The sequence below is a fragment of the Columba livia genome, chromosome 4, assembly GCF_036013475.1.
Source record: "Columba livia isolate bColLiv1 breed racing homer chromosome 4, bColLiv1.pat.W.v2, whole genome shotgun sequence".
Lineage (NCBI taxonomy): Eukaryota > Metazoa > Chordata > Aves > Columbiformes > Columbidae > Columba > Columba livia.
Window position 1 is genome coordinate 29,535,448 of NC_088605.1, and position 19,763 is coordinate 29,555,210.

The 19,763-nt window shown below is 41.2% G+C and overlaps 2 protein-coding genes across 20 annotated transcripts in view; both read left to right on the forward strand.

The window, feature by feature from the left end:
• Positions 1-6,081: 6,081 nt before the first annotated feature.
• EXOC1L (exocyst complex component 1 like) lies at positions 6,082-14,569 on the forward strand. Its single transcript, XM_021285923.2, has 3 exons — positions 6,082-6,540; positions 10,207-10,337; positions 12,174-14,569. The coding sequence occupies exons 1-3, from the start codon at positions 6,420-6,422 to the stop codon at positions 12,435-12,437; spliced, it is 516 nt and encodes a 171-aa protein (XP_021141598.2). The 5' UTR covers positions 6,082-6,419; the 3' UTR covers positions 12,438-14,569.
• Positions 14,570-17,858: 3,289 nt separating this feature from the next.
• The window catches only part of EXOC1 (exocyst complex component 1), a 32,027-nt gene continuing 30,122 nt past the window's right edge, over positions 17,859-19,763 (forward strand). For 4 of the 19 annotated variants that reach the window (XM_065060976.1, XM_065060979.1, XM_065060983.1 and 1 more), the window contains exon 1: positions 17,860-18,012. The gene's annotated coding sequence lies outside the window, so the exon portion shown is untranslated. Of the gene's footprint in view, positions 19,713-19,763 lie in introns of all 19 variants that reach the window. The other 15 variants (XM_065060977.1, XM_065060978.1, XM_065060975.1 and 12 more) reach the window with 11 other exon arrangements.

Below are 19,763 nucleotides of genomic sequence, written 5' to 3' on the forward strand. Positions count from 1 at the left end.
TTCATCCAAAAAACAGCATCTGGTTACTGTTGTTCTATGAAGAACAAGTGTGTGTTTTCTGTTGGAAGGAAAGCTTTGGATGGGATGTTGGCACTGTGTGGCACCACTTATCCCAAGGATGGTCATGATTACATTTTGAGGATGATAAAACAATATAAACTCAATATAAACTTGACAAAATTGAGCTTCAGTTAAATAAAACCTCAAATCAACTCTTTCTTCCAAGAAAAAAGAGAACAGTAGTACTTTCAAAAGTGAGTCATTACATCACACCATTAGAGAAACCAAATAATCTTTACCAGAACTGATAAGATCTTAAGTCATTCTCCGTTTGAGCATCCATATATCCTGAGGTGGGTACAAGACTCTTTTAATGGGAACCCAAAAGGATTTCAAGAGAAAAATAGTTCTACAAGAACATTTTAAGCAACTGATGTCTTCTCCAGCATGTATTTCTATGTTTCTATTTTAAAACTGAGTGCCTCAAGTCATATCTCACTAAACAGCACTTCTTCATGAAACGCTGTTATCTCTGCCGCTGCAAGTAGTTTTCAGTACAACTGAGCTAGGTTTATGCTTCGCTGCACAGGGATCTAATTTCATTGGCATAGCTATCAAAACATGTGAATAACTATCCTTAACTAGGAGCCAAATCATCTGTAAATGTCAGTGGGAAAAGAGACCTGAGAAAAGTAAATAATTAGTAACAAGAGGAAGAAAAACAGGTGGTGATCATTCAGAATTAGCTTTCCGAAGTCAGCTTTTGAAATCCCTCTATACAGTCAGCTCATTGTAAAATGTTTTTTGTGATTTCTAGTTTGTACTCTAAAATCTCACCTGTAGCATTAACAAAGTGGTCTGGAGCCCTAAAGATGTGAAAAATACTTATAGACAACAAACCAAGTGTTAATAGAGAAAACCATGCCTGGCTGAAACCTCAAAAAGAACAACAGTTGTAGGAAAGTAAAGCCTAACTCAAATAAAATGTTAAATCATGTTTTTCAGCCTACGGGAATCCTTTCCAGCTCTGAGAGATTATTCTGAATGTTGCATTTCCCTTTTTCTTTTTTTTTTCGGTAACTTTATCAAACAAGGAGCAGTGGGAAACATGCTTCCAGCAAACACTGATTTGTAAGGCTGTGCTTTTTGCCAGGAATTTGAGAGAGGGATTAAATGTGCGCCCTTTGAAGGGCTTCAACATGCAGAATACAGTCAAGTCCCACCTAAACACTGTGGCTGTTCTACTGTGCCAGTAATGACTACTCTGAAGCCCAAGGAAATAAAAAGAAACTTTATTACTGGCTTAATGGGTTTTGGGTCAAGCCCCAGGTAATCAGCTACATGTATATACTAATGCATATTAGTGAATCCAAAGGAGTATAGGGACACGTCATAAATATTGTTTCTAAAGCTGGTGAGTTGATTTTTACCAGAACAGTGTGACTGAGAAACAATAAAGATTAGAAAGATTTATCCTTTTAGGACCTGCTACTACACCTATTAATGTCCTGGGTAGAGTAGGGAAAACAGTATTTGGACACAGGAAAAGTTTGCGGGAAAAAGACAGGGCACAAAAAGCAACAGAAGTAAATAATATTCAGCAGAAAGGTCTACGACACTCTCCTGGTGAATACTTCACATTGTAGACCTTTGGTCTTCCTTTGTGAGTCTGGGTTAGAGTTTGTGCAGCTTTCACAGTCATCTGTAATTCATCTGTCTGCACAGCTACAGGTAAATCCCAGTTACATTTGGATTTAAATGTGTTTGTGGCTCTGGTAACAAGTAGTTTAGTTTGTTCAGTTTTGTGTCTATACAGCATGCACTCACAGGCTGCCCAGGGTGTTGGATGCCAAGATGGGAAGTTGATCCTGGTCCATGGTTGGTGTGGCCTTGCTGGCTGGGTAAGTTATTGCCCAACTGTTGGCTTTCAATTATGAACTGTGAGGATTTGGGCTCACAATATTACAGCCAAGGTGGATATGAAATCTCATCACTCAAAACATCCACTCAGCCTCTAAGAAACCGTTTCTCTTTCCACTCAACAATAATAATACCAGCAAGAAAAGATATTAAAGAAGCAGCTCATAATGGCAGGTTTTGAGTGGGATGAAATTTGAGTAACCTGGAGAGCTTCAAATCACAAACCATGAGGATTTCCTATCATAGCCTTTAATTGCAGATGTTTCTTTTCCAGTGAGAGCGTGCTTGCACATGTGCCTACACAATGCTTACTTGTGCTCAGTTAAACTCTACGTTTGTATGTGAAATCTTTGTTATTTTTTGCATGAGTCATCTAAAAAGAGCCTCAGCGACTATAAGAGGAATATGTTGCAGAAAATGAAAGAAAAAAGAAAGAAGAGGTGTAATATCAGAAGAAAGGCAACAGGGAGGACAGAAACAGAGCAAGGGTACAGAAAAATGTGTAAGTAGGCAAGAAGCTCTGGGCAGGCACTGCAGATGCTCTTTACCTGCTGTAAGGATCATCCTTCGAAGTTTTGAATATACTGACAACCAAGCAAGGAGACATAAAAATTAGCTTTAGAATCTCCTTCCTCTACAGGATGCATAAAGCCTAGCAAGCCTTATTTCCAGTCAACCCAAATCAGTGAAGTTGTAGAGAAATAGAGAGGAACAAAATGATTTTGTGAGTCACCTCCAAAATGCAATGGTATTTTCTCCCCACTGTAAACTAGGAAGGTATAAAAGACTATGAAGAATAGAGTACATATTAAAAAAAAAAAAAAAAGGCATTATCCAAAATACTGCACCAAAACTGTCTTACTACATTCTGACGGAGTGTCGACGGTTAAGATTGCGGGGTGACAATAAAACCCTGGCAGATGTATTGTTAACGCCCTCTCCCCACCCCCCCCCCACTTCCCCCTCCCTCTCCCCCCTTTTCACTAAGGAGAGGCGATTGGGAGGAAAAGAAGGACAGAGTGAAGAGAGTTGGAAAAAATTAAAGATGTTTTACTAATGCTACTAATAAGAATAGAGAAAATAATACAAAATACACAAAACCAATCTTGAAAGTCTCAGCAACTGCAGAGCCGGCACCCAAAGTCCTGGATTGGACTCTGCAGCCAACCGGAGCTGGATTCAGTCTGTCACTAGGCCTCAGTTCGCAGGGATGACTAGCAAGGTCTTCTCCTGATGTCGGCCATAAGCAGAAGGGAAAAAAAGGGCAAAAGGGACGAGATCCTCGTGATCTCCCACTTTTATATGAAGTATTCACATGAATGGAATGTTACACACAGTTGGTCAGTTTCTTGGTCACTTGTTTCTCGTCGCCCCTCTCGCGAGATGTTCATCCGTGCTTATCAATAAGTTTGCATTCCGTTGCTAGGTTTACCAAAACATGTATCTGGTTCTCCAGGAAAATGCAGCTAATATGAAGCCTTTAGCTGACAGGCAAATTCACTAAAAGAGAAACTTGTTTTTTAACAAAACCAGGACACAGAGGATGGGTAAATAAAGAATCAAAAGAATCAAGAGCAATAGTGAATTATTATTTTTTCTGTTTCTTATTAAAATATTCAACATTAAAATCACCATTGTACCTTTCTATGTATATCATCAGAGCGGTTGTTTAATGTAGCATTTAAAGATGCATTAAAGGATATTGCAGAAGTAATCCAATCTCTATAATACTTTTTGAAATATAATTTGATTTAAGAGGAGGTATGAAGAAAACAGTTACATCACAGGATAGGATCTTCTGAGCACTATCTGCTTATACAACAGAACAGAAATAAATCCAGGGGAACCTTTTACCAAAATCTATACAGCAGTTTTCTTTTTTAGACAGCTGCATCTAGCAGGTAGAAATGATTACATTATTATATGTTATAACAACTTTTGCTCCTTCTTTCCCCAAAATATTTCTAAATATAGAAACTGTAATTTATTTGTGTCTCTGCTTTAAGAATACATGGTTTGGGACAATATGCAGATATTTATGAATGTGTTTGCCATGGGCCTCACACTTACCCAGCACGTACAATAGATGCTTAAGTCAGTATGCAGGCAATGCTCTTTCCATACAGTAGACATGGACAGAAGAAGGTGGGAGGTAGAGAAGCACCTGAACCTGTACTGCCCAGATAAACAGCTACACAGCCCTAAAGCCCCACCCAAAGCCCAGTTACGGCTTTCAATGTAAAACTCTGCTAATGCACAAATTTCTACTAGGCATGTACTACTGAGCAGAGTGGCACAATATAAGTGTGCAAGAATATCTGAAAAGACAAAAAGTTTAAGGGTATTAATACATCAAACCTAAACACCATCTTGAGAAAACTGAGACTTACAGTTTGATCAAACTGTGAGAAATGAAAATCTGCCTGAAGACAGACCAAAGCTACACACCACTCTTGTCTCAGGTCCATCACTTCCAAGGTGCCAGGGATGCTTCACTCACCATCTAGGCAGTTTCTCCAGTACCAACTGAATCTCTCACAAGGGAAAAACTGGTCGAAAATTCTTCCAGAGCTGAAGGTGTTTTTCAGGGGGTATTTTTGTCTTTATCTTTGTTGCTTCACAACTGCAAAAAAAATATTCAAGCATCTGAGATGCAACATGAGCTACTGACTGGCTGAGTCAGAATCAGCTTCTTAATAAGGACTCTGGCACTGAGTAGGAACACTGAAACCTCCAGCCATGATACTGTTAACACTGGTGGTGATGAACTGAAGTCTGGGGCACAGGCCATGGCAATTCTGCCAAAGGCTGGCAGAAAAAGAGAGACTGTGAACTGCAAGCCAGTTTGTACATCAGTCCCACATTCAAGGCATGGCCAGGTCATCAAGGTTCTGGGTGGGTGTCTGTGCATCCCTGAGCCTCAGATGTCCTGTGGAAGGTCTCCACACCAAGACACTTTTCTGACATGCAGTTGTCTCAGTTTGGAAGTGAGCATCATACTCTTTTCCTAAAATAAGCCTTTAAAGGTAGGAGATGAAATTTGTCCTTGCGCCCTGTATTAATAAAACATATCCCAATCCTGAAGCTCAGAGTAACTTTACTCTCTCAAAGCAGGGATGAAAATTAGTGTATAGATTTAAGAAACAAAACTGTGTTTCCACATACATGGGACCAAAAGAAAGCAGAATAAATCAAAACCTTCTAGTTTCTTTTCAATCCCTTTCCCACTCATCTAGCTAATATGCTTAGCATCTATAGCAGGGGATGATTCTCCCTACTTTTACATCAGTTTACTTTGACTCCATTTTGCTTCAACATCAGCAAAGCACCTTGTAGACCCATGGCACTAAATTGTTCTAATGATATTGCCAAAAAACCTATTTTTTTAATCCTCAGATTTTTTTACCTCACCTTCTAAATCTTCACTTTAGTGCTTAGTTTTACTCTAAGGATAGGTTCCTTTCTAAGTTACACTGAGACTGAAAGAATGAACAACCCAATAAGGTATTTAGACATACTAAGCTTGAGCATAAAAATCAGAAGAGAACATCCAACTTCTGCAATCAATCAGAAATTAGTCCAAAGGAAAAACTCCAACACAGGCTACTGCAGATACTGAAATGAGAAGAGTACTTGCCCTCAGGAACTTTACCCACACACCTGCAGAGTGGTAAGAACATCTGAAATTTCTGTAAATCTACTCACGTCTGATGTAAAAGGCTGCTCACGTATGTAAACATACTGAGCATAGTAGTCACCTCTGGTTCCCAGGCTGCACCTGCCCTCTGAGGACTCCTGTTGTGTGGAGGTGCGTTCACCTGTTTATGAGGAGCGGCAAAGGTAATTTTCCTTTAACGCTATTAATAGCCATCAAGCTATGAGTGCAGTACCAGCAGTACCAGCCATAAGGTTATGTAATTCCTTTTACAAATTCTACTGACTCTTTTATCTACTGATATAAAGAATTGCACTGATTGACAATTCTCTTTTGGTAAACTGTCTTTACTGCGATTACTTTGCGTGTTTCCTCGCTCAGTCTCCCCTCCTCCGGCAGGGAGGCGGCCCGGGCGGGCGCCCCGACGGCATCTCCGCCCCGCCACGGCCGCGGGACCTCGCTCAGGCCCCGCGCGGTCCACGTCCCGGTCCCAGCACCGGTCCCGGCACCCGCAGGGCAGCAGGGCCAGCACCGACCGTCTGCCCCCGGCACGTCCCACCGGGGAGGGGGTGGGCGGGCACGCGTGGGGCGGGGAGATCCGCCGCCCGGCCTCTTTCCGCACCGGCGGCCGGAGCCTTAACGGCGGCTGGTCCCGGCGGCGCAGGGGCTGGCCGAGGGGAGCGGGACCCCGTCGGGGGCCGCTGCCAGCGATGCCTCCCTCGCGCCCGGGGCGCAGCCTCCGCCGCGCTCCCCCGCGGGTGTCCAGCGCGGCGCGGCGGCTGTGGGGAGCGCGGGGCCGGTACCCGCCGCTGAGCAGCTCCGCGGGGCGGGGGGAAGGAGGGCGATGTCCTCTTTGGTGAAGGAGGACCTGGCGAAGAAGCTGTTCGGCCCCCGGCGGCAAAGGCTGCACGAGTTCATCGAGGTGGAGGGCTCGGGCGTGGAGCGCTGCTACCTGTGCGCCGCAGGTACCGGGGCAGAGCCGGGGACCCACGAGTGGGTGGGCGAGGGGCGGTAGGTGCCCAAGGATGGCGGTGCGTGGGGATGCGAGCGTGCGCGTACCCGGGTGTGCGACGGAGCGGGGCCGGGGCGGGAGCGGGGAGCTCCTGGGCGAGGGGCGGCTGCAGCCCCGGCCCCCGCAGGCCGGCAGCTCCGGCAGGAAAGGCAGCCCGCTGTGCTTGCACTGCCAGCAGTCTTCGTAAACGGCGTTTTCTCCGATTTCTGATTCATACGGGGTTGAGCTGTAATATCAGCGTAGAAACGTGACGATTCCAACACAACTGCTGAAAGTGGTCAGGACGTGGCAGCGCTGTGAGTGCCTCATGTGCTTTTAAAAGAGCAGCACCTTACGGTAGTTCTGACTACGTTTCGCATAAGAAAGCGCAACAGTGCATTCACGTTGCAGGAAACATCGGTAATTTTTAGAGCTTTTGCACTATCTCTTGTCTTGGTCTAATGTCCTAATTACGTTGGAAAAAATAAACTAGACTTGTGGTTTAAATAAATACACATTTGCTTTAGTAATTAGCATGAACTGTGAGTAAAACAAGATAGCTGTGAGTGATAAACTAAATTATCTGGCTACTTACTAAATTTGATTTCTAGTGTATCTGTTTCACAACGTTTTAAGGACAAGGTTTCAGAAAAGCTTGGGAGTTTTTTTCATTTTATTTCACAACGCTGACAAAGAAATTCTCTCATCCATAAGCAGTTAGGTCGAAGTGAATGCTTCTTCCAGTCCATTTCCTTTTCAGGTTCAAAATACATAAAACAGGTAGAAATAATCTATGTACTTGAGACTTTTTCTTCTCCAATATGGGATAATAAGAACCATATTTTATGTTAATTATCTTTGTAAATATCTAAAGTCTTTTGAATATTTAAGCTGTTTCACAGATTACTGGAAATAATGAGCAAGCTGTGTTCCCTGTGTTCCCACAATTTTAGTAGAATGGGCTTTAAATTTTTGAACTGTAAAAATAGTTCTAAGAAATGGATTCCTGAGTGCTTTAGAGCTTCTAAATGTACAGAAATATCAATTTGGTTTATAGTTTATATAGCTATCTGGTAGGAGTTGCGTGTGATAGAGCTAAACACTTCACTGTTATGAAACTCTCAAAGGGGAGAAATAGCATTATGCAACTTTAGAAACTTTACTAAAAATTTATTTTTAAGGTAACGGAGAACAAGCCGTTAAAGTAAGCCCCTAATCTCTGAAGACATAAAGCAAAATTTATGTAGAGTATTAAGAGTGGGATCTCTTCAGTATATAATATGAAACTCTGTTAATATATACATGCGTAGTCAAATAAGTGGTGAGTGGAGTGGAAATTTGATTCTGAATGATGGGTTGCACGCAGCTGTCAACAGCTACTGTAATCTACAGTGATTCTGTAGGACCAAAACTCATTATCTAAAAATCTTATCCCTGCAATGCAACTTCAGTATATTCCTGTTGATTTCATATTACCATAATTAAAAAAGAAAATTAGTCAGACGATATGTAGGCAAAACTTCAGAAATCTATGCTGTTAGAAGTCTATATTACATCAAGATCTTGGTGTGAATAATGGAACAATCTTATTTTTTGTGCCATACGTGCAACATTATTTCCCTTCCTTTTCACAATACCAAACCCTAGTTACTGTGTGAAGGCAATAGTGTCCTTTCATTAAATGTTTTATAAACCCTGAAAGAACATAAAGCTGAAATGCAACCATTTGGGGGGATTTTCCCAACCTGGTATTGCTATGCCCGGGAAGAACGGTAAGGATAACATTGTATCATCCAACAGAGACTCTAAAAAAGACATTCCGTCATGGAAGACCTTAAGAAATAGTTTGTGGTTTGTGCTCTATGAAGGCATTGCCATAGCCATGCCCTCCCCAAGAAAAGCTTTTAGAGTTTAATAGAATGACATGGTACATCTGAGCTCATGTTCTGTATAAAAAATTAAATTGTCTTTAACTCTGTTAACTGAGTACAAGAACAATCAATATCTAAAAAGCATGAAAAGTAAAGAACTTTTCTTTCTGGGGAGGAGGGGGGTGTGGGGTGTTGAAAATAGTCTGTCCAGATTTCACCCCTGGGCAGGACATGCTCCTGCTTTCATTATTCCTAACACGTCTGTGCTCTGCTCTTATGTCATGCAACTTCTGTTCCTGCATGAGAGGCAGAGGAGTGGAGAAGTGACAGTGCGTGGGACCTGGGGGCCATCAGGACGTCCCCTTATATTTCTGCCAGGACTGGGGGCTTTTGGGCTTGGGGTCATTTCCTTTTGTTTTAACTCCAAGGGAGACAACATATTCTCTCACAAGCAAGAAAACAAACAAACAAAATGTGAGAAACTGAAAGTGTGAACAGAACTTTCTAAGATCAGCCTACTAGGTTTACTTGCAAATGAAAACCATTGCAGCTTCTACATAGAAGGTAACACAGTGGTGGTCCTTTGGTTAAAAATCATTGAGCAGCTATAGGACCAGAAAAAAAAGCAACAGTGATTTGAATTTCCTAAGCAGGGAAGCTATAGACTGAGAGAAGTTATAATCAATTTATATATTTTCCAGTGTTTTTCTTTGCAATGGAAAGAATGCATATCCCCAACATATATCCTTTGTTTGTCTTTATTTAAAACATATTTTCTTATATACAGGTGTGAAGTAAGAAATGTTTTAACAGGAATAGGATAAAATTAGTTAAGTTTCAAAATGGGTTTTCAAAAATTCAGGTGGTATTTAGGAATAAAAGAATTTTGCTTCTACATCTGTAGCCTCACGCTATGATGTCGAAATGCTCCTGGCAGATATAGGTGACATCTCAGCCTTACCTTGGGCTACCGGGTGGCTTGGGGCAGTGATCCTACAGCCATCATGCTGGATGTGCAAGAGATCGTTCAGGCTCCGGTGCTTTTCACACTCATTGTTGTGTGTTACAGAAATCCAGTCTCCTATGCAGCACTCAATGTAATCAAATAATAATGGTAGTTATTGCAAAGAGTGTCTTTGTGCTCTTTTTATTCACATTTCCTGCCTAAGTCAGAAAATAGTAATTTCTATAAAGATGGCACTGGGCAGCTTGAAGCTTTAAGAAATATTTTCCATGTTATTTTTCTTAAGTGTCCTATTTATATATTTTATAGGAAAATTTTTTGCTTTAAAAAAGTAACGGCCTCATAAGGAAACTTCATCTACAGAAAGGAAAATATAGCACACATCAAGTAAATACAGAGTCTTGGTAGCAGTTTTGCAGTTTTCTGACATCAGCACCCCAAACGATTCCCCCTCAAAGCAAGCAGGATAAGTGGATTATCCATACAGGTCCAGCGGCAGAATTAGGCTTTCACTACACTGCTGCTGAATTCAGGTGGAAGGCTTTTGCACAGACAAGATTTGCTTTTCACAGGATGGGTAATGTAAGTCCTAAAGCTACTATAAGTTGGCAGGTTTCATAGGCTGAGAACATGATGTTATTTCTGCTGCCTGGGCAAAATAAAACTATTAGGTCCTGTACAGCTCCATACAGCCCTGCTCGCCACCATTTAAGTTGTTATCTAAAATGGAGTTTGATTAAGTCTCTTGTTAATGGAGCCTTTGGGAAGTACTTGCTTGCACATCTAAACAGTGTTTTTCTTGCAGTGACTAGAAGTGAAGAAATAGAAATATGTATGGTTAAACACTGGCGAGTGGATCGAGAGGAGAAATATGAAATAGTTGAAAAGTGGTTTTTGAAAGATCTGGAGATGATTGATGGAAAAGAAGCAGATACTGTAAGTGTTATGTATTATAAAATACATAGAGTATAATTTTATTGTGTTGCAATCTGGTATACAAGAATTAAAATGCAATTAAAATAATCTAAAAAGAAAGTTATGTAAAAACGAAAATAAAACAGACCTCCAAGGAATTTTGGTTTGATTGCATGTGAGAGGGTCCAGATCCTGTTTGCACTGTTGTGGGGAGAAGGAATGAGAGATTTTCTTATTTGCTGTCATCTTCATTCTCTGTGAGATCTAAGGGACAAGCTGGATGTTTTCTAATTTGGTCATCATAACTAGGAATAAAAATTCTCCACCTGCAGCTCCCAGGGTAAAATTGAGTTAATCCCATAGATTTTAATGTGTATTTGAAAACAAAATTTTAAAAAATATTTTTATGGAAAGTGTGACACTGTCATTTGAATGTATGAACCTGTTCTCTCTGTGACTAAGTCAATATGTAGCATATCATGTAAGTGCATTTTTTGGTGTACCAGCTCATGAAACTGTGCCTCTCTCACGTAGCTTCATCTCACATTACTTGGATCAATTAAATATTTGTGTATTTGTGTGTGTGAATATGAAACAGCTTTGGCTAGATGTGGCTGATCCGACTGCTAAAAAAGTCCTGATCTCTCGGATACAACTTCAGAAGGGTAAAATGAGGCTGCAGTAATACAATATAGAATAACACCCAAAGTAGAATTAAATAATGTTTTACAAAATACAGAAGAATATGCCAAGGAGAGTATCTTACTTAATGTATGCAAAGACATTTTAACAGTTGTCTATGCATAATAAATGTAGTCCAGGAAAAAATGACTTCTTTCTCTTTGAAAGTGCTTTCAAACGAACATAAAGTGGAATTCAGATGACATTTTCCTAGTGAAAGAGAAATCAAGAGCCCACAAGAAAGGTTTCAGAGCTTTGCTCAAACTGTGGTTGTTCTCATGTCCTGTGCACATCACCCTCAAGTCTAATACAAGGAACTTGGGAGATGGAGGAGGTGAGCTCAGGTTCAGAGTAACCCTGTACCCTGTAAGCAATTTGCAGTTTAGGCCAGAGGAGGGAAAAAAAAGTCAACGCGAATAATACTTTGTGTCTCCTCTCCAAGTTATCTTGCTTCTGAAGATGTTCCTGACCCTTCCCCAACCAAGGTAGCCAAAGGATTTCCTTATCACCTGCCTGCATGACTATACTTTAGCTTTTTTTTCTTAAGTGTTGTGCTAAAATACCCTTCAGAGATGATTCAGCCTTCTACAACTTGGATGATAAAAATCTGTCTCATTTTTGGTTAAAGAAAAGCCTGAATGAACCCCAAACTAATAATTAGAGGGCGATTAACACTACTATAAATGTTCCTAATAGTTATTCCGTAACATAGAATTTAACAGAATTTAGCTGCTGCTGGGATTAATTGTGCCAAAAAGCCAGAAAGTGCAGAGAAATACAATTTAGGCAGGAAGAGCAATCAATATTCTTCTTCTGACAGACACATATAGTCCAAGGCAAGTGCTTTTCATATAGTGAGTTTTAGGCAACACGACAAATTGGTTCATTTCAAAACAAGATTGTATAATCCCAATAAAGTGCAGAGTATGGCTTGGACAAACTGAAAGTTTTAGTCAGGCAAAACTCCCAATGGCAAAGAATAGCAGCTAATTAAGAACTGCTACTTTATACAGTTTTAAAAGGCCCTTTAGTCTGAATAGCAGAAGTACGCAAAGTCCTTTAGAGTCCATCAAACTGAGAAAAAGCCCTGAAGGTGGCTGGGCAGAGAACAACAGATTGCCATCTACCATCTGTAATGCATGTAAAAATTTCATTGTCTCTCCATTTTTTTTTTAGGACAATCCATATTTTGACATGCACTTCCACAAAGTCTACAATCTGGAAGCCTATAGTTGTGCATCTAAATATACCTTTGTTCGAACGCTAAACAAACTGAATGAAATGTACCTTAAGAAGGATTTGAAGATTGTGAACTTTGATGACACCTACCTAAATGATGATTCAATCTGGTCATCCAACAATAGGGATTGCTTAGTACTTATGAGGATATGTTTCTATGCTTCCAACCTTCTATGTCTCTCCCTGTGCCCTTTGTCCTAAAGATGCATTTTCTAACATTAAGGTGACCGGTTGACTTTCACTGACCAGCATTTCATAAATCATCTGATCAAAAAGACAGTGATATGCAGTATCTGCTTTTTAATTTTACATACACATAAAAAATGGAACATACTTTTTATATAAACAATTGACCGTTCATTTATATATATTAGAAAGGCCTCACTCTGGCAAATACTTATACATATATGAGACTTTCAACACAGGACCAATAACTCTTATGGTCAGCGGTGATTGCTGACGTAAGTAGAGCTCAGCATTTGGTCATATGTTCATGGAGGTATAAATTATCTTTCATTTATAGCTGGAAGTATTTTTAAAGTATCAAGAGCATTAACAGTTAATTTTTATATCCTAAAAGTAGAAAAAATAAAGCAACCAAATGAGGTCTGTACCAGAATGATGCACATTTCCATTTTAACTCCATTAAAGAGATCACACCTAAAATACATTAATACAAGAATCAAATCCTCATCCTGATGAATCAGAGTTTTGCATTTATGTACCATGGGACCAATTTTTCACCTATGCAGTTATAATTATTTTTGCCTCAGAATATGTAGTACTCCCTTTGGCCTTTCCACTATTTGTGGTACGGTCTTAGAGACAGAAAATTAATGTTCTTAAGCAGAATTGCTTTATTTATCAGACCTTTCAGAATTTTTTTCTCCTATATCATTAACATCTTCTTTCTTGCACTTTATTGTTTATGTAGATGAACAGGCCCGGTTAGGGAACAGAAGTTGTTTGTTTGCCTTTTCTCTACCTCTGGACCAAGAGTTAACAAAACACTATGTAAACAGCAGGTTTTGGCTACTATGATTACTTAGTAGGTGCATGATAGACTTCTCAAAATCCATAGAATTATGAGAACAATTTTCACCGGTCTCTCTCTATCTGTTAGCATGTTCAGTGTAGTATTTAAATGTGTATTAGTACTTTGAGTTCTCTTTAACATGGGGTGGAATCTACTGAGTGATCTGGAAGGTCCCACCTATAACAAAAAATAACGGCTGGACTTGTGACAGAATTAAATTACAGCAGAAACAGAGGATGAATAAAAGCTGTGCTGACGAAGAGCTGAAGAGGAACAACACTGACAATAAGAAGCATTGTGACATTGCCCAGTGTCAGTCAGCTAAGATACCTGGCTGCTCTTCCCAAAGTCAGTAGACAAATGCCAACCTGAAAGATGAGTAGAAGCTTCTGCTCAGAACATCCCGCAGGAGAAAATGTCCTTTCCCTTTTGGCAGCCGAGAGAATACAGAGAGACTAACTGTGGGACTAACCCAGCTACATACCTAACGCTGGTCAATGGAAACAGCTCCTAGGAAATCACAAGTTGGTTACTGCCTCTCTTAGTGCCTGGCACCTGTAAAATGGGATGGTCACACAAGGGTCCTGTGATTTGTACTTCACTGATGTCTTTCATAGGGACTCCCACCTTTGAAAACATTTGTGTAAATGTACTTTGGATTCAAAATGGAAATAACACCAAATAAAGGTGAATATATTTGAAAAACTGTATAAAATGTACAGTTTTCTACTTTAATTTTTAAATGTTACCCTATTGCTTGTATATAGGAAAGGCCATACCTTTTGATTATCTAACCTGCAGAAGTTATATATTTATTCTAGATATACGTTCTAAATTACATACATTCTAACCCAAATCTTAATAGTTGCATACACTTTGACAGTTGTAAAGGCAGTTTATGTGGGCAATTCAAATTTTCTGGAAATAGGTAGGTCTTAAATCTTACATTTGCCACCTAAATACTGTTAGAGAGACAAGGATTGTATTTATAGTAATTGTTTATGAAATGCACTTGTTCTTTTCAGAAAGAAACTGGGATAATCCAGTCCAAATATGTGTCTTGTAACATTTGATCCACAGCTACAATAAGTATTTGCCCAATATCTGGGTTCCACAAAATCACCTTCAGTAGCAAGTGTAATTCAGACTACTGTCACCTATGACATATTGTCTTGTTTGGAGTGTGTATTAATTGTAGTGGTCACAATGTTTTCTGTAATGTTTACAAATTATTTGCTTAATAGGCACAAGAAAACATTTTTCTGCGTGGAAAATCTCCCATAATTCATCTTGTAATTGTAATAAAAAACCAGAACATCTAATGATAAAGATTTCAGAGCATTCTTTTGAAATCAAGTACAGGTATGGTGAATTCCTAACCAATAATTGTCTGTACCTTGCTAGAAACTGATAGGTTAAAACTTACTATAATGTTCAACCATATTTAATGGACTTGCATCGGTAGTTTATATCTTTCTATTATTGTACAGTATAAGCATTAAACTGACTATATTAGCAGACAAATAAACCTGCATTTTATGTGGAATAATACACAAAATCTGTTTGGCATTTCTTCTGTCTGATGACACTTTAGACATTCTTCACTAAACAGAAGGAAAGAAGGGCCATTGTCCATGTAAATTATTTCAGTTATTATCAAAAGGAAAAATACTTTAAAAGATTTTGCAGACCTAATCTAGGGACTTTTTTCTTTTACAGATTTCTTTATAAGATGTCAAATACCAAGATGCAGTGCAATTTTGAGATGTACCCGATTTCACTCTGGAAAAGTCTTTGTCCTGAGGTGTCGGAGACTGTCACTCTGCAGCTAGTACAGCACAGCGGCACCACAGGAGACAGGGAGTTTGCTAAATTATAGATGGAAAAGACCTGACAGGCCAAATAGCCCATCTTTCAATTAATGCCAAATTGTTTCCTACATCACGTTTCCTGACATAGCATGTACAGAATGTAGTTTGAAATACAGTATCTAGGGATTCGTCTGCTTCTCCTAGAAGACTTCTCCAAAACTTAACAGGAAGAAACTTACATGAGTAAAGGATTATCATGAATGGATTTGTAGCTTTCTTACAAAAGGTTTCAACTAAATGATGGAGTGAACGAATATTTGGTATTGTGGATATAATGAGGATTTCTTCAGAACAGAGGAATTGTTATGAGCCATATCTGTTCCAAATAAAAGAAAAAAACATGGCAGCTTGAAAGTGAAGAAGAGTGATAATGAGCAAACAGACCTTCATGCTTACTTGTTTAAGAGGCAGAGTGAGAATAGAGGCTGTCATAAGACTGATGATGTTTTTTTCCTTTTTTTTTTCTTTTAACCTCAGTATTAAAAATATGGGGAAACCTATGACAAAAGAATTTGAAAATACTTTGTCTGTAGCATTCATCAATCCCATATTTGTTTTATTCTGTACTTCAAAAGTACAGAAGTTTCCTCCAGCTGCATGCTTCAAAAAACATCTAACATCGTCATTCAGATAAGATAGGTCCATATCAACAGAAAATACACGGATGGAGTTCCACTGGAGTTCATGGATTTAAGATAATATTCGCCATCTAACACCTATGACCTTGCATTTAAAACAGAAAGACACTTTCCTTGTGTGTTTGTCTTTCATGGGTAGCTAATCTTTTCCCACATCTAAAATTAAGCCAATACAAATCAATGCAGGTTTTAAAAAATAATTTTGAAAGTGAAACTGATCAGGGAGGGGATCTTGTTCTAGACGGTGCCTTCTGGGTGAGTTCTCATTCTTTGCCTTTGTATATCAGAGTCACACAAACAGGAATCCACCTCTGCCCAGCGAAAGTCCGTACTACTTCTTTCCCTGTCATCTACCTATTCCTCAACACTTTCAGTCACTTTCGACATATAAATCTACCTTCTTGCAGTAAAATGAGGTACGATATTATGTAATTTGTAATTTATGAATGTTTTGACATGAGCTGAAGTCAGTATTAGAAGATCAAAGCCACTTTCTGAAGAGCAACTGTGGGAAGCTGAAGTAGGAGAGGAGGGAATGGTTCTGTGCATCCCATAAGATGATCTCATGCCAGTTTTAACATGGGTAGCCATATTTTAGCATTAACAAACTATGTTTTGGGTTTCTGTCCAGAAGCAAAATAAACAGCTAAAGACAAGAAACTAGAATGGTTTTTTCCAACAACAGCAAAAGTTTTATGTTCAATCTTTTATAGCTGCTTTGTCCAGTCTTTATAGATCTCAACAAAGACAGTTACATTTTGTGGCTGAATAGAGAAATTACCAAACTGTTACTTCTCTTTTAACCTTGGCCCTCATGAATGATGTATAATGGAAGTATACAGCACGTTTTTCTGTGAGTCAGAAATAGAAGTACATTCAGCAAGACTCTAAAGGATACAGGAATGATGGAATAAGTTTTACATTATAAAAGTCAGTGTTTTGGCGATTTATAACAATAACTTGGAAAATATGTTTTCTGTTGTTCTTTATTGGTCATGGCCTGGCTAATCATACCTTAAAGCCATACTGATGTATTCTTGTGAATAAATCATACAGTTCATGTAATATGTAATGATTTCAGGCGTCTGGTAACTTTGCATGCAATCCTTGAAGAAATACTGTATTAATTTACATGAATAATGCTAAAAATGAGTGAAGTATATTGATCATGTGGAAAACTTCTGTCACAGCAAAGTTTGAACAGGAAGCTAGATCCAGTTCACAGAATCACAGAATGGCTGGGGTTGGAAGGGACCTCTGGAGATCATCTAGTCCAACCCATGTGCTAAAGCAGGTTCACCCACAGGAGGGCGTCCAGGTGAGTTTTGGATGTCTCCAGACAAGGAGACTCCACAGCCTCTCCGAGCAGCCTGTTCCAGTGCTCCGGTACCCTCAAAGTGAAGAAGTTTCTCCTCATATTCAGATGGAAACTCCTGTGCTTTCAGTCTGTGCCCGTTGACCTTCATCCTGTCACTGGGGACCACTGAAAAGAGTCTGGTCCCATCCTCTTGACACACATCCTGGAGACACTTATAAACACTGATAAATCCCCTCTCAGCCTTCTCCAGGCTGAACAGACCCAGCTCTCTCAGTTTTTCCTCATAAGAAAGGTGCTCCAGGCCCCTAAACATCTTCATAGCCTACCACTGGAGTCCCACCAGTAATTCATCGTCTTTCTTAAGCTGGGGAGCCCAGATAATGGACACAGTTCTCCAGATGCAGCCTCACCCGGGCAGAGTAGAGGGGGAGAAGAACCTCCCTCGACCTGCTGGTCACATTCTTCTTAATGCACCCCAGGATACCGTTGGCCTTACTGGCCACAGGGGCACATTGTTGACCCATGGTCACCCTGTTGTTGACCAGAACTCCCCGGTCCTTCTCCACCCTCACACGGCGGCCAGCACCGCCCCGCCCCGCCCCGCCCCGCCCCGCCCCGCCCCGCCCTGCCCCTGCCCTGCCCCGCCCCGCCCCGCCCCTGCCGCGCTCCTATTGGCTCGATCCTCCCGCTTTCTCTTCCCCCGCCCCACTCCGCTGGGAGGCGGGCGTTACGGCCCTCACACGCGTCACACCCATTGCACCCATCTTGTCCGGGAGGGGGCGCTGCGCGGAGTGTGCAGACTTCCTAGCCTTCAGTCTCGCTGCTGGCATCACGTGAGCGGAAGCGGCCGTTGCGGGCAGCTGCGGCGGGAGGCGGAGGCGGCCCGTTCCCTGACGGCCCGGCCGGTCCCGCGGTGAGAGCGACGCGGCTCCGGCTCCTTCCGTCCCTTCCCCGCCCCGGCTCTGGGGCCCTGCCGCTCTTCCCTCCGCGGGCCGGGCTCCACGGGTCGCCCTGGCCGTGTCTGGGCCGCCGGGCTCAGGGTGGGGCCGTGGCGGCAGCGAGGCGCGGGGACTGCGGCTGCCTCCCGCCGGCGGCTGCGCGGAGGGCTGGCTGAGGGCAGTTTCTGCGGGACTGGCAGGTGGGAGGCGGTGAAACTGGTGCGAGAGGAGCCTTTGAGAGGCCGCCGCCTGCTATCAGTAGCTCTTCGGAGTTTTCTTGTTAAATTAACGATCTTTTGAACGTCTTTTTGCTGTGAACGGCGTTCCCGGGGATGTTACGGTTAGGCTACGCTCTCGAGTTACGTTTTAACCTGCTGGGACGCAGGAGAAGCGTGTTTTCGTGTTGACAGACGTGTGGAGGCCAAGCAGTGCTCACGGAGGAGCTCGGTCACATCACTCAGTCGAGTCCTTCCCGTGTGTTTCCTGGCTAGGCTGTGTCTGAGATGTGGTGCATTTGATAGATTTCCTGTAGCCAAGGCTTTTAACATTACTGGAAATATAAATGTAGCAGTATCTAAAGGGCTTTATTAGAGACTGTCATGTTCTCAGCCCTCTTGAAGCATTTTTCAGGGGAAGCAGCTTTATGTCCAGTTCTTTGTGTTTAATTCTGTTCATTTCAGACAGCAGGAGTCACATGTGAAGAACTTGGTGAGGCACCTTGTCCTGGCACGTTGTGAAGTTTTGACAGCCATGACTAAGGAGGTTGAGTTTGTAAATGAAGTTGGACTATATGCCAGAGCAAGTCTTTGATCTCAGGTTTAATGTGTTGTGTTTCATGGGAAAAGTGTATTCTGGACAACTTGTGTTAGCACTGAAATGGGAGAGCTGGTGAGCTGCAGCAGTCTCACTGTGATTCAGAGCAGAAAGTAAAAACAGAAATCAGGAAAGAAAGGGGATATTTCTGAAATACAGCGGGTTGTTGGTACTTTGTGTGTGTGTTTTATGCACTTGTTGAAGAGTAACAGGAATGACAACCTGATGCAGTTTTGGAAACAGAAGCTGAGCCCAGCATTTGATGAAAGGGGAGGAAAAGTGTTAGATGGGAGCTTTGGTGTGTACCTTGCCATCAGGGTCTCATATAAACAGCATTTCTTTGGATGCCCTGAGCTCTGTACACTTGACAACACTGATTCCAGCTTAGTATATTGTCCCTTGTTTCCCAAAGCCCTTGGGTTAGTAATCTTTCAAGCTAGTAGATTCCCTCAGATGAGAGATGTGGCAGCAGCCAGCTGAGCTGAGACAGTGGGACATAAAAGACTGAAAGAGAAGTCAATGCCTCTTCTGTTTTAAGTGCCAAGGGAACCTTTTTTCTCTGCTGTATGTTTGTCAGAGAAAGCAACCCAGGTGTCTCCAAGAGAAAAATCCAACCTAATTTAACTCCATATATTGTCTCAGCATCAGACAGTGTAGTATGTGATATGTATTAACCATATTTTTAACATGCTGTAGAATTTTAAGGCCCAAGTGTAGAGTTATATTGTAGCTTCTGCATTTAAATAAACACATTGAAATTGATGTCTAAGCGTTGCTCTTTTTAGTCTACCTAGAATATCTCTGTAGTGTGAGGAACTGTTCTGAATTGGGTGAATATTGCCGATTACTTCATTTTCTGGAGGTTGGTGGGTGTGTACTGTTGGGGAGGGGCGGGGGGGGGTTGGTTGGTTGT